This window comes from Bidens hawaiensis, unplaced genomic scaffold (genome assembly GCF_021521415.1).
Source record: "Bidens hawaiensis isolate Kalapana, Puna unplaced genomic scaffold, B.hawaiensis_p1.1 tig00012141_1, whole genome shotgun sequence".
Classification (NCBI taxonomy): domain Eukaryota; kingdom Viridiplantae; phylum Streptophyta; class Magnoliopsida; order Asterales; family Asteraceae; genus Bidens; species Bidens hawaiensis.
This window is the reverse complement of record NW_027491978.1, coordinates 414,114-428,854: the sequence shown is the minus strand read 5'-3', so window position 1 is coordinate 428,854 and position 14,741 is coordinate 414,114. Positions and strand designations below refer to the sequence as shown.

At 33.7% G+C, this 14,741-nt stretch overlaps 1 protein-coding gene and 1 pseudogene across 2 annotated transcripts; both read left to right on the top strand.

The window, feature by feature from the left end:
• The first annotated feature begins 270 nt into the window (after positions 1 to 270).
• On the top strand, positions 271 to 5,351 carry LOC143540148 (uncharacterized). Its single transcript, XM_077033285.1, has 11 exons — positions 271 to 377; positions 1,843 to 1,940; positions 2,564 to 2,810; positions 2,896 to 3,195; positions 3,280 to 3,409; positions 3,511 to 3,618; positions 3,691 to 3,793; positions 3,867 to 3,992; positions 4,106 to 4,299; positions 4,918 to 5,045; positions 5,124 to 5,351. Exons 3-10 carry the CDS (start codon positions 2,603 to 2,605, stop codon positions 5,006 to 5,008), a joined length of 1,260 nt encoding a protein of 419 aa, XP_076889400.1. The 5' UTR covers positions 271 to 377; positions 1,843 to 1,940; positions 2,564 to 2,602; the 3' UTR covers positions 5,009 to 5,045; positions 5,124 to 5,351.
• Positions 5,352 to 11,435: 6,084 nt separating this feature from the next.
• LOC143540141 (RAP domain-containing protein, chloroplastic-like) lies at positions 11,436 to 13,446 on the top strand (annotated as a pseudogene). The gene is made up of 4 exons (XR_013136545.1): positions 11,436 to 12,964; positions 13,049 to 13,131; positions 13,203 to 13,280; positions 13,330 to 13,446. The product of XR_013136545.1 is annotated as an RAP domain-containing protein, chloroplastic-like (transcript).
• Positions 13,447 to 14,741: the final 1,295 nt, after the last annotated feature.

Genomic DNA, 14,741 nt, shown 5'->3' with positions numbered 1-14,741 from the left:
AGATCTTAAAATATCATGTTCGAAACCTGACTTAAACGAATTTTCCCGTAATAAAAGGTTTCCGTTTTAATGATGTTCTCCGTCCGTCTCAGTTAAAAAAAGAAAAAGAAAAAGGTTATCATATATAGATAATTTTAAAAAATCCAAAGTCATTCCAAGACATTGTGAAATGAAAATTTTAAGCCAACAGAGAACTGGGCGGGTAGGATTAATCCCCAAAATCCAACATATAAAAGCCAACCAATAGAACCACAAACCCATAACATCACAAGCAAACCCCAGACCAACACAACACCACACCGCCGTGATTTCATAGCCGCACACCGTCACCGGCATCATTTCCTTGATCTTCAGTTCTTCAATTTCCGATCGACTTGGTAAATTTTACTTGACGACCATTTTTGGTACTCTAGGGTTTCAGATCTACGATTTGTCTTGTGAAATTAGGGTTTCAGATACAGTTAATTGGTTATTGTTATTTCTTAATCGGAGGAAATCAGTATTTGATTTGTGTGGATTGTTGTTATTGAGTTTCGATTTTAACCTAGGGTTTATTATATTTATTCTTAATGTTTTGTGAATTTGATGATTGTAAAGTAAATTTAATTAATTTTAGAAAGTTGAGAAATGGATTATGGTGTTGAGGTAGTATAAACATGACAGATGTAATATATTATTATGGCAGTATGATAAATTGATAATATTGGACCCTTGAGCATAATATGTGATTGAATGAACTTTCTCTCAGCATTTTTTTTGTGTGTATTATACGCAGTAATTACATATTTTAGTTTAGAAGTGCTTGGTTTTTTTATTCTAACTTCTATTTATGACTTGAAGGAAGTTTATGTGTCATGGTAAACTCATCGTCACCTAAATCACGGTTTGCTCCGGTATGGGAACACGGTTCGGGTACGCAATTCGTTAGGTTAGACGAATTCGGTACGAATTGGTATGGTGTACCATATAGTCCAGTTCGAGGTAGAGATAAATAGAAGTTATATATTTCAAAAATAATTTTCAGTTTATTATAACACACACACATATTTATATGTAATATTTTTATGAAATAAACAAGTTTCTATACATTATCTTGTAAGATATAAATTTGAGTACTAAAGCCTAGGGTTAAATTTAATAAAGATACAAACTTGACGGTGAAAAATGAAGTTTTATGGAAGAAACATAACACACATCTCAGTATGAATACAGTTTAATATGTTATGTATGTCATAAAAGTTATAGATACAGATTACCATAAACATAATGCACATTTCAATATCTATAGATTTATAGTGCGTGCGCACGGGTAAGGTGTAATCTCAATAATTTTGTAGTTGTGGCTTTGGAAAGAATTTAATAATGAAAAGATTGGGACAAGGTCTTTTTGAGAGTTGCAATACAAAAGTGATGTTTTAGAAATTGTGTTTTTTACAATGATTTTTAATGGACAACTGCCATTATAATGTTAAGTGTTTGCAGTGTATCGTGTTTTTCTATGTTTTAAAGTGCTTTTGCTTCTTAGTTTTTCTTTCATATCTAGTCAGATGAATATGCCTTCATTAGTTGTAACTTGTAAGTCCCTTATATGATTTCTTTGTGTTGCATATCGGTATATCATAATCCACAAGGGATTTCGGAATGAATAAGATTATGTTTTTTTGAAACGTGTCTGGTAAATCTGAAATAAAACTAGACTCTAGGATTATACTGTCTGAAAAGGAAGTATTTGAAGTGTTTGATAAGTTGTTACAATGGAAATTCCTACAATTTGATTGTGGGTGTCTTTATTTTATCGTTATTTTTATCTGTGTAACTTCTGATTTTGTTTACTGTTTGTAGGATTTAGACGTTTGACGCCGGATTTAACATTATTGTGTTTTTGTTGACATAAGAGGCATACATATAAAACAAGACTCTTGCTATTGACATCAAATAAGGTAAGAAATATATTAATTAGTTTTTTTATTTATAACATTTTTTAGTTGTTAATAAACTGAAACTTACTGACATGGGTAGAAACTTACCACATTTTGTAAACAATGCTTGTGTATTGACTAGTTTGAACTTTTTAGTAAGTTAATAATACAGATGCATACCGTGTGGTCATAGTTAATAAACCCACAAAATTACCCATGCACAAAGTGGTTAAAATCATAGTTATCAAAATTGACCGCTTAAGGTGCTTAAGCGTATTTATTGGGCGAAGCACATTAAATGCGATTTCAATGCATTGATATTAAAAGCGCCGACCTGTTCTTGTTCTCAAATGGCATGCGCATAATTTATTAAATGGCATTTAACCCACCTCTTCCTATTCCCAAGTAAAAATTAAAACTCCCACTATTTAAGGGCTCAACTAGTTACTTTTGAAACCCTAACAAAATTGAAGCGGTTGTTTCACTTTCTAATTTCTTTGACACGACCGACGGTGGTGGTGGTGATTAGTAACCAGCGGTGTTGGTCCACTTCTCCCTCCTCATCGTCTGAGTATTCGACGGTGGTAAGTATTAATTGTTGATTGAAATTATAGTTTTATTATTTGTGACCGGATAACTTACAGAAGAATCATCTTTATTGAAGTAAAAGGATAATCATCATCATGCCGGACACCCATGCCCTAGTTAGTGATTTCTTAAACAACCTTGAAAAGCGTAAGATTGAGGGCTCAAAGACCACTGCCAAACTCACGGCTGAGCTTCTGCGCTCCGTTATTTCCCAGCAGAGGCTCCCCAATCTTAATCAAGCCGGGGCTCTTATTCATGCCATTAAGGCTATCGGAGAACAACTCACCAAGGCTAATCCCGTCGGTTAGTTACTTAGTTATTATTATTTAGTTGTTTTTACTGTTATGGCCTAAGAAAGTTGAAACACCAATTTCACTTGTGATTGCAGAAGTTGCTGTTGGAAATATTGTTAGGCGTGTGCTACATATCATCCGAGAGGAAGATGTTTCACTAACAACGGCTTCCATTGGCGGCTTGAACTTACAAGGCTTGAGTGATGACGATGAAGAAGACAATCATCCACTTGTATCAGCCGCCGCTGCTGCCGCTGCCGCTAGAACCACCCTCAGGCCTCCTTCCTTGCAGACTCTTCTAGAAGACATTCCACCCCACTCTGCAGCAGCATCAGCATCAGCAGCTCTTCACCACTCGTCATCTTCTGCTGGTGATTCTGAAGACAAGACTAAATGTAACTGCCTCTTTAATATTTCTACAAACTTAAATCTTATTATTATGCTGCTTTATCACTTATTCTAATATGCTCTACATGCAGCTACTGATAAAAACTCAAGGAGTCGGAAGCTAAAGCATAATGTGATTGAGGCTGTCAATGAGCTTATTCAAGATATTGCCACCTGTCATGAACTGATAGCTGAGCAGGCTGTCGAGCATATTCATCATAAGTATTCTTTTCATCCCAGCTTCACTATTATTATCTTTTATATTTGTTAACTAGTAAGTAGTATGTATCATTATTATTACTTTTATAATTATCTATCTGCAGCGAGGTTATATTAACGTTAGGCAGTTCGGGAACTGTAATTGAATTTCTTTGCGCCGCTAAGGAAAAGAAAAGATCATTTAGGGTGTTTGTAGCCGAGGGAGCTCCAAGGTTTGATTAAGAGATGTTATTATATTCTTCTTTTCTTTTTACAAGCTTATTAAACTAGTTATTGTTGTACAGATATCAAGGGCATACTCTTGCAAAGGAACTAGTTGCTAGAGGACTGCAGACAACAGTAATTACTGATTCTGCTGTATTTGCCTTGATTTCACGTGTGAACATGGTATGTCTTGCATCATCAACTTAACTGCTTTCTTTTGTTTTAGTTACATTTTAGAATTTTATTATGATGGTAGGTGATTGTTGGGGCCCATGCTGTCATGGCAAATGGCGGTGTGATAGCTCCAGTCGGGTTAAATATGGTTGCACTAGCGGCTCAAAGGCACGCTGTCCCTTTTGTTGTTCTCGCAGGCATTCACAAGGTAATAACACTAATAACACTCCCAGCACATAACTAGTATGATTTTGTACAACCTTTTTAGGTATGCTGAAAGCCTAGTTTTTGTAATGATTGTTATTTTGGGGCAAATGACAGTTATGTCCTTTGTATCCTCATAACCCAGAGGTGTTGCTGAATGAGCTCAAGTCTCCATCTGAGTTGCTGGACTTCGGCGAGTTTTCAGATTGCATGGATTTTGGCACGGGAACCGGGTCCCCGCTTCTTCATGTTGTTAACCCTGCTTTTGATTATGTGCCGCCAAAGCTCGTCAGCCTATTTATTACTGACACGTAAGCTCACTTGTCTATATATATTTACAGGTTTAGTTTCATATATACCCAATCAAAATTAAATATATCATATATACCCAAATTTAATGAATTATTATTTTAAAGACCATTCTACCCTCCTTTTCATTATATTTGTTTCAACCCTATTTTTTATTTGGATTTTGATGACGACGATAATCGTCGTTTCTTTTTTGAATGGGTAGATAAACGAGCCAGGTATAATCGCATGATAAGCAATCTAACTTGAACCAGATAGTCGAACCAACCGTAATCACATCTGTCTCTGTCTTCATCTGCTTAGCGCATTATATTATCGCATTAGAGCATAGTATGCATCAATTCATCGCATCTGTTTACCGACTTCTGTTTGTTTTTGTTATAAAGGAAAATAATTAAGCTAAAAATGGATAAATAGCAAATTTTGAAGTTAAAGATGGGCATACATTAGAACTTTTAGACAAGGGTAAAACGGTCATTCAATAAAGTCTGTTAATGAGTTTGGTTTATTTGATATCTTCTAAGTTTGTAGGGCTTATATATGAAATTCTTCCATATATGTATGTGTGTGTGTGTGTGTGTGTAGTATTGCATTGTTCATTAAATTCTGTTTGTTTGCAGGGGAGGGCATAATCCATCATACATGTACCGGCTCATAGCAGATTACTATTCTGCTGATGATCTGGTGTTGCAACAGAGGCCAACTTCTTGATATTGGTTTCAACATCCATATCTGTTTTCATTCATGAGTAAGCCAAGCCTTTGATTTCATGTGCTTGATCTTAATGTTGTATTTCGACTTATTATAACTGTTGTTGATTTGGTAGGTGTAATTGGGAGTGTTTTGTATAGCTCTGATTGCGGAGGAAATTGCAGCAATTTTGAAAGGAGCTGGAGCTGGATGATTAGGGACAATGATAACATTTGTGAGAATGTGGTTAATTTATGGTATGATGTGCTGTTTGTTTTAGATCCTTTTGTCTCTGTTTTGTTTTGCAAATAAGTGTTGCTAGACCCAAAATGAATGATGAAATATTATAATACTCAAAGCCATCAACATTAGGAATGGTGCCGAGTTTTAGCACCACTTGTATCAGAATCAAGCTCAAAGAACACATCAGAATTATTATAATTATTGTTAAACTGTAGTCAACTTTTAGGCACTTTCAAACACGTTCAGTTAAAAGTCTACTCTACTTCACCTGAAAATGTAATTATTAAATAATTAACATAATTATTAATACCTGAATTCATTTTTTTTTGGCCTAAAGCTAAAGATTTCAAACTCAAATAGCAAAAACTGAAAAAGTTGAAACCGGACTAATACCAAAACAAAAATTAGAAACCGAAAAAGCTGAAACCAAAAGGTTTTAAAAATCTATAAACCGAAGTTTTGGTATAATTCAAACTGCAATGAACCGCACTATGCACACTACCACATGTAATCAAGTTTTTTTAACTTTAAATACAAGGATACAATCGGTATTTCAAAATAATAATGTAACATGCATCCCATTCACGAATAATCCGCCCAAGCAATTTGTCATAGCTATGATCAAGCATGCAATATATGGACACCACCTACATAAACCATGAAACCAACCACCATCGATGCCTTGTAGAACCACAACCGAAATGAACTCAATTCTTCTTCTTCAACCTTCAATTCTTCACCAGTAGGTTCATTCTAGGGTTTCAATTGAAAGCAAATAATTAGCGGAACAACATTGGCGAATACTTCCGCACATCAATTAATTAGTGGTACCAAAAGTGATGTAAAGATGTCTCTACAATGCTCTATGTTGAGAGTTTGAGTTAGCCATTTTAAAAATGACAAGAAATTAGATATGAAGATTAAAAAGAAACATATGTTAAAGATCAAATATTTTTTTTGTGTTACTAATTCTAAAAGCCTAATCTTTAAATTGGTTTTAACAAAAAAAACCCTCAAATATGCTATATAGTTATACATGTAAGCATACAAAGATCAACAACTTGAAGAAAATAACACGGCCAGACCTCAAGAGTAAACAGATATGGTCCAGGAAATACAAAAACTATTTTCATTCACAAACCAAACTCATAACCAAATATCCTCAAAAAATTCAAACACTCGAGGAACAAAAATTGTTGTATAAGCAAAGAGCTGACCCACAAATGCGTTATGGTGCTTAACGTTTTCTGATAAGGCCCGAAAAGTAAATAAAATTCCAAGATATCAGTCAATCACATCTAAATTAAAACAAAAATATTTGCAACCTCGATTTTGTGAAGAACAAAAGAGTAAAGAAGAAATACGTATGCGTTTTTAACAACTTATCTGCGTATTGTGCTTTTTTTAAGAACAAGCGGTATTGAATGTTACAATGAAAATGAGGGATCATGCCTGTCAACTTATTTGTAGGTGAAACGAGCTGTTTACATTACAATAAGCAGTTTGATATCGCTCAGTTCAAACTCGTTATTTCTTGGTGTATTATAAACATAATAAACATTAGCAATCCCAATTCTTAACACTAGATGAATTTATCATTCAACAAAACAAGCTTCTGAGGAAATGTAGAATTACTTAATATTAAGTTATACCAATAACCAGTTCATATATATATAATAAGTTGATAATAAAAAAGCCCCAAATCATTTGCCCTAAAAAAAACAAATAAAAATTCATCATCACATAATAATCCTTCTCCTGGCTAAAAACCTAGCAATCGGAGGCGTAAGAGCGATCGTAACCGGAACTCTCAAAGGAAACAAAGCCTTATTACAAAGCACCGCCAGCGCCAACGCTCCGCCGCCGGTTCTTCGGTTTGACGGATTCGAGCTGCTTGAACCGGAGTTTCTCCAAGGCGGATTCGACGTCGAGGTTGTTTTGAATGGCGACGTAGAGTCCGGTGTTGGATGCACTTTGTCGTATTTCTTGAGAAGCTCACGGAATCCACCTCCGGCCATTGATTGAAGATGGAAATGAAGAAAATGGAATGAGGGTTTTGAAGTAGGAATTGATTTAGGAAGGCTCCCTCCACATCAAGTGATGTTGGCTATATTTACAGTGATTCATGAAAGATATTATCGGCTTCTGAGTCCAAACTCCAAACCCGTTCGGGTTCTAGAGGTGTTAAAAAAAACCATGACCGCTTCCCCTTAACATCTACCAAACCGGTTTGAAAAAAAGGGTTAATGGTTAACTGATTTGTGCGCCTCTAAATTGATACCCCCAAGATATAAGACTGAAAAACTATGTGAATTAGTTTTGCATGATTATTAGTTATTACACTATTACTCTAAGGGGATGTTTGGGAGTTCTTATTTTGACCTTCTTATAACCTTTTAACTTTTAAAAAAGATAAATGATGTTTAGAAGTTTATATAATGTAAGTGGAGAAGTTGGATAAGTATTAAGTTACAACTTTATAACTTCACTTTTTCATAAACCATAAGGAGGCCAAAATAAGAAAGTCTAAAACCCCCCTAAATGCCTTAACATTCACGCTTTTAAGCTTGCATATGAGTTCTAAACATAACTATTAACATACAAAAGGAAACAAAAATAAGAAGTGTGAGAAGGATTTGTGGCCACATAAAAAAACCACTTAACAAAAAATTCAAAATAATAATAAAAAAAATCATAACTCGAAATATAAATAAAAAACGAAAAATAAAATAAAAAACCAAAATGTTTCCTCATCATTCCGGTTAAAAAAAACCCGACGAAAAGACACAATGCCGAAAGTGAACAAACAACACAATGATAAATAAAAAAAGACACAATATGTCACAAAATTTAACACAATGCCGAACAAAATATAACACAATGTTAAGTAATATAACACAACATAATAAAAAAAAAACAAAATATCAAGCAAAAAAGACACAATCATTGACGAAAATAAACACAAAACACAATGATAAATAAAAAGACACAATGTTGTTTTTTCTCTCAACATTTTGTCTTCTATTCGAAATTCAAATTAGAATCATCATTATAAATTACTTTTAATTTGGATGTTATTGAAAATATAGTAAGTTGTTGCTTAAATATGGAATTTGAAATAAATCATTTCGAATTTATATTTAAATTTCAAATTTTAAATAATCACTATAATTGCTTAATTTATGGTTAATTTTTATAACATATTTAAACCCGATTAAATACGGAATTTTACAAATTAAACAGAAACTTTTAAAACTTTCCATAGTCTTCAATCTCAACAAATTTTCTATTTTCTTATATCTGATCATTTTTATTATGCCTAAATGTCAAAATTAATGTCTAAAATAAACCCCCGATTATAATATTTAAAAAAAAACCTTTCCATTTTTTTAAGTTGACTAATTAACTATTTTTTTTATATTTTGTAACAATTTCGAAACGGGTTGTTTTAATTCTAAAAGAGTATCAAATTTGTTCAGTATGAATTTGTGTTGTCACGAGTTATTTTTAAGTTATACTGTTTTTTTTAACTAAAAAGACGTATTTATTTTTCATATATAAATCATTTAGTAACCAAATTTAGCAAAATATGAATATTCAAATTCAACCGAAACTGACACACTTTAATATTCAAATTTAATATTCAGATTTAGACAAAAACTGACATCATAATTAATTCGATCACATCCTTACAAAGTTTATCTAAATATTTATAAATAAAAACTGTGTAATAATTTTGTCAAACAACTTCTATTATTAATCGTATGGTAATATGATGACTATCTCTATATAATTCTTATCATAAAATTTATTCTTTCATTATAAGGATTTATATAGAGATTTATGATTTGTTTATAAGTTTATGAATTGTATCTTTACCTTTATTTTTCTTATTAACAATACATTGAATTTGATTTTGTGGTGATTTTAGTTTTCTTCTTTGCAAGTATAAAAAATTACAACAGATTTCTTTCTATTTCGATGATTGTTTAATAAACAAGACTTTATGACTTCATATATCATGATGTAGTTTTTATTGATATATCTTTGTTTTAATAAAAACAAAAATGTAATACCTTTTAATGATTGTAAAAATATTTGTTCTTATAAATATTACACTATCACTTTATTATTATTATTATTATTATTATTATTATTATTATTATTATTATTATTATTATTATTATCATTGTCGCTATATATAGTTATATACAATTTTCACGCGTGTGATACATAGGTTTACTAGCCATTGGAAGACATTGAAATTTTATATTATTGTTTGAGTCTTCGTCTCCAATTCTTCCAACGTTATAGAAAGACATTTTTTAATATGGGACAACATTTTGTTATAAAATTCATTTTTATACACATAAAATGTATAATAATATCGGTATGAATGTTTTGTTTTAAAATAAATCAAACACCAAGATTTAGTTTGCAAATTATAATTTATAATTAATAGTGTATAAATATATTAAAAGCTTATTATAAAAGTCATAAATAAAAATCATTATATAATATAACTTAATTTACGTATTACATGTAATATTTTTTATACTTTTATTATAACTTTCATCTGTGTGTAACACGAGCTTTCATTATTAAACATGTTATTATTTTTATGGTATATTTAATTTGGATGATATTGTTTTTTTAAAATTTCAGGTGGTGAAGCAAAATGAGTATTTTTTGTTAGAATATTTGAAGAAGCTGATGGTGATTTAATATGAAAGAAAATGTTTAGGTATTTTGTTGTTTTTTGATGGTTTGGTTTAAATTAAATTATTGTAACTTTAAACTTTAGACATTGTAAATGGTTATCGTTTTAGTCCGAAAGTTGAAGAAGTTTTGTGTTGCTTGAATTTGTTGTTTTAATTTATTATGTTTGTTGACACACGTGTTGTGTGTGACACGGGCCTATACCCTAATTTTTATTATTTAAACCCAAGAGAAAACCTTGTAACTTAAAGCCCATAGGTATTGTAACTAATCTTGAAGAAAGCCTTGCCTTACATATAGAAAAACTAGGTTATAAACCCGTGTATTACACGGGATTGTGTACAATAAAACTGAACTTAACATCACTAATTATCATTAATTATGTTTAACATGCATTCACGAAAGCACATCAACATATAAGAGGATCGGATAACACAATTGCAATTTATAGCATGGAGCAAAAATATATATCGTGGTTCAGTTCACTCCATTATGATAATTCCATCGATAAAACGATTTCTAAGTATTTTGGCTAATCACATACTTAATTGCATATATTTTCGTGCGTTTGACTTTGAAAAGCCAAATTAATGTTAAGTCCATATACAAGAAGCATTAACAAATTTTTTACCATTGTAATTTTTAGGCATTTCAACAGAGTGGCTCAATGTAGCATGCACATTTTTTCCGACTAAAACGCCCTTTCGTCGTTTACTATCCAAATTAAGTTTCCTCTGCTTTCGCATTTGTTTACTGTCTATTTAGGAAATAGAGGGATGTGATTATATAAGTATAAAGAATTATTTAAAGCAGACTTAAATTAAATTTGTTGTATTCAACAACTTTAATGCCATTAACATGGGCAATTTGTGTATAAGGTTGATAACAATGTATCGTTAATACTTAATTGATTTGGATTTGATTTTTGTTATTATTACATGGACCTGATGTTGTATCAGAAAGCATATCAACTTATAATAATGAAATTATTTTCAGACCCATTTGACAACAATTTAACAATGGAAATAAACCTTCATTAAAACACTTGCAAAGCAAAAGTTCAAATCAGTCAACTTGAGAAAAGCATAAAGAATGAAGATACTATGTTCAAAACAGGAAACAAACTAAACGATACGTAGAAAATAACAACGATAAGAAAAGTAATGATTTCAAATTAACTGTCCCTAGAGATTGAACAGATCTTATATTGGTTGACTGTGACGGGTCAACCAACAAATTTAATTATTAAACAATGAAGATGCAAGTAAAGTAATAAATATATAAGATGTTTGTATTTGTATTTGTTGAATGAAATCAAACTAAAATTGCTACGTAAAACGATACCCATTAATAAAACCCTCAAATAAATTTCTGTTTTTTAAGATGCACATAAGGTGTTTGTGAAAATGTTTCACTGTTTTCATGTGCAGTCAATATTCTGTTTGAGTGAAGTTGTAGTTTAACCGTCGAAGCCTAATCTTTTTAAATGCGTATATTAAGTTCACCAATTTCGGGCTTTAACTCCGTCGTGCCCATACAGTTCAGTGATTCGGTTTTTTCTTTCCCTAATCAAAGGCCATACCATCTTCCAAGAAAGACTTGCTATTATGTTGGTGTTCACATGAATAAAGATTTTCGGGTTGTAAAAGTGGTTGATGACGGTGATGAAGTAGGCGAGTCTCGTTTGGATTGGAAAGGGGAACTATTAGGAGATTGGTGTGTAAGAGCAACTCAGGTCTATTCAAACCCGAGGGTTGACCAGTGCGATGGAACAGCTTGTGAAACGTAAAACCAAGAAAAAGAAGAAGAAATCGGTTCTCAACAAGAAAAAGTCCGCCACCAAAGATTTGGATTTTGAATCTGATGCTGAAGAAGTTGAACTTAATATTGAAAACTTTATGGACGATGTAGATGAACTTAAAGCACGTATGAGTAATCTAGCAGGCGGGATGTTTCTAGAAAAGAAGGAGAAAGCCAGGGAAGCGTTTGTTGAGAAGCTATCTCAGTTCTCGGTTAGTGGAGCAACCGACCGAATGAAAGAGGTCAACTTGAACAGAGAAGTAGTGGAAGCACAGACTGCAGAGGAAGTATTGGAGGTGACATCAGAGATGATAATGGCGGTCGGGAAAGGTTTGATCTCTCACCTCTATCTCCATTAAATCTCACCACCGCGGTCCATCGTATCGCTAAGAATATGGAGAAAGTGTCAATGACCCGAACTCACCGGCTTGCGTTTTCACGGCGACGAGAGATGTGTATGATGGTTCTTCCAGAATGTTCTGCTCAAGGCGTGTCAAATATCGCGTGGGCCCTGTCCAAGATCGGCGGTGAGCTTCTTTATGTGTCCGAGATGGATCGGGTGGCAGAGGTGGCGTTGACCAAGGTTGACCAGTTCAACTCACAAAATGTTGCTAATATTGCTGGCGCGTTTGCATCTATGCAGCATGCTGCACCGGACCTTTTTCAAGAATTGTCAAAACGGGCTTCCGTTATTATTCATACTTTCCAAGAACAAGAACTTGCTCAACTGTTATGGGCTTTTGCTTCTTTATATGAGCCGTGGGCCCATTATTTGCATCTCTTGATGATGTGGCACCCGTTCTTAATTTCAATAGGGATCAACTTGGAAACATATCGTGGTCGTGTGCGGTTCTTGGTCAGCTGGACCGAGTCTTCTTTTCCAATATCTGGACAACGTTGACTCGATTTGAGGATGAACGTAGTATCGGGAGGATATTATGTTTGCTACTCAGGTGCAGTTAGTGAACCAGTGTCTGAAACTCGAATACCCGCATTTGGATTTGTGTCTTAAAAGCGAGATTGAGGAGAAAGTTATTCGGGCCGGAAGGACGTCACGGTTTAATCAAAAGATTACGTCTTCATTTCAGAAAGAAGTTTCTTGTGGGCACCGGTCTTGATTGGACACGTGAGTATGTTGTGGACGGGTACACGTTGGATGCTGCTTTGGTTGATCTAAAAGTTGCTCTGGAGATTGACATTTTTCAAGAAATTTAGGTTCTTTGTATTGCTTGGATCTTTTTCGTTATGTTAACTATCGGTATTTGTTTTAAACCAGAAATTCATTTTTTTTGTACACAGGAAAGCCGTTAGGACATACGGTGTTGAAAAGACGGTACATTGAAGCTGATGGTTGGAAACTTGTATCGGTGTCTCACCAGAAAGTGAGTTTTTTCAACATGGTTTAGGGTTTAAGGGTAATTATGTTTAACTTGATTTATTTTGTTTTGTGTAGTGGGAAGAGCTTCAAGGGAGTCATGAGCAGTTGGATTTTCTTAGAGAAATTCTACAAGGTCACACCAATCCGCAACAGGTGTATTAAACCATGAATTGGTTTATATTTATAGCAAGTATATGTGTAGTGGCTTTATGTTAAGGCCAAACGTAGTGGGCGAGAAAAAGGACGATATTGGGGCGATTTTAGGGTGGAACACCGCCCCCGGGCGAAATTTGGGCGAAATGGGGCGGGGCGGGATTAGTTTATCGCATGCGAGATGGAGAAATAATAATATAATAATAATAATAATGCTGTTGGGTAACGGCTAAATATATAAAAAAAAATTAATTTAAAAACTTAATATATATATCAAACTTTATCTAACCATTTTCACCCTATCATACACAAACATAAAAATACCAATCATTTTTATTATTTTCATACTTCTTCAAACTCAATGAGTTCCCCGGATTCCACGAACTTTGCCGAGATTTTGGATCAATTAATAAACGAGAGTCGAAGAATTCATGAGATTCACCGACAAGTGGCGGAAGAGCATTTAGAGCTCACGAACGTGGTTCGGGCCGTCGCCAATAACATGGTGTCCGACTCTGTTCTATCTACGACACCACGTAGACGGTCATATATCCTTTGGGATCGTACGCAAGCGAACGCTCGTTTGATGAAGAACTACTTCGACGACACACCTACATTTAACGACGCTATGTTTCGACGTCGTTTTCGGATGTCCAAGCGTTTATTTTTGCGCATCGTTGGAGATATGGAGCGGGAGTATGAGTATTTTCAACAGAAAGCCGATGCAAGAGGATATTTAGGATTCTTCGCCATCCAAAAGTGTACTTCGGCTATACGCATCCTCGCATACGGCAACACGACCGATATCAATAACGAGTATTTAAAGATGGCTGTGAAAACAACGAGAGATGCGTTGGAGAATTTTTGCATCGGTAATATTTAAATTGTTTGTATTAACTATTGTTTTTAATATAAATATTGTTTAATAATTTATTTGTATAGGGATAATACAATTATACTCTCGTCGTTATCTGAGGATTCCTACTTCAAACGACCTGACTCGCATTTGGGAGATGGGATATATCCAGAGTACTCGATCATCGTCAAGACGTTTCAAGACCCTATCGAAGAAAAAAGAGATTATTTTAAGAAGAAGCAAGAGTCCGCGAGAAAGGATATCGAGAGGTGTTTCGGGGTTCTAAAAAACGTTGGCATTATGTGAAAAACCCTTGTCGTGTATGGACGTTGGCAAAAATGAGCGATGCCATGTATACGTGTATCATATTGCATAATATGATTTTAGAAGACGAGGGAAAAGCAATATGTCAACACTATATACCAGGAAGCGTTCCAGAACAGTTCCCTAAACCAACCCAAGACCAACGAACGTATAACATTCACCAACTCACATCAAGTGATATACATAACCAACTGATCAATAACACGATGGTAGTTGTGGAATTCGTCCTTGTGATATCGATTCATTCTGTGATTTCATACAATGTAAACAAAATTTTTTAA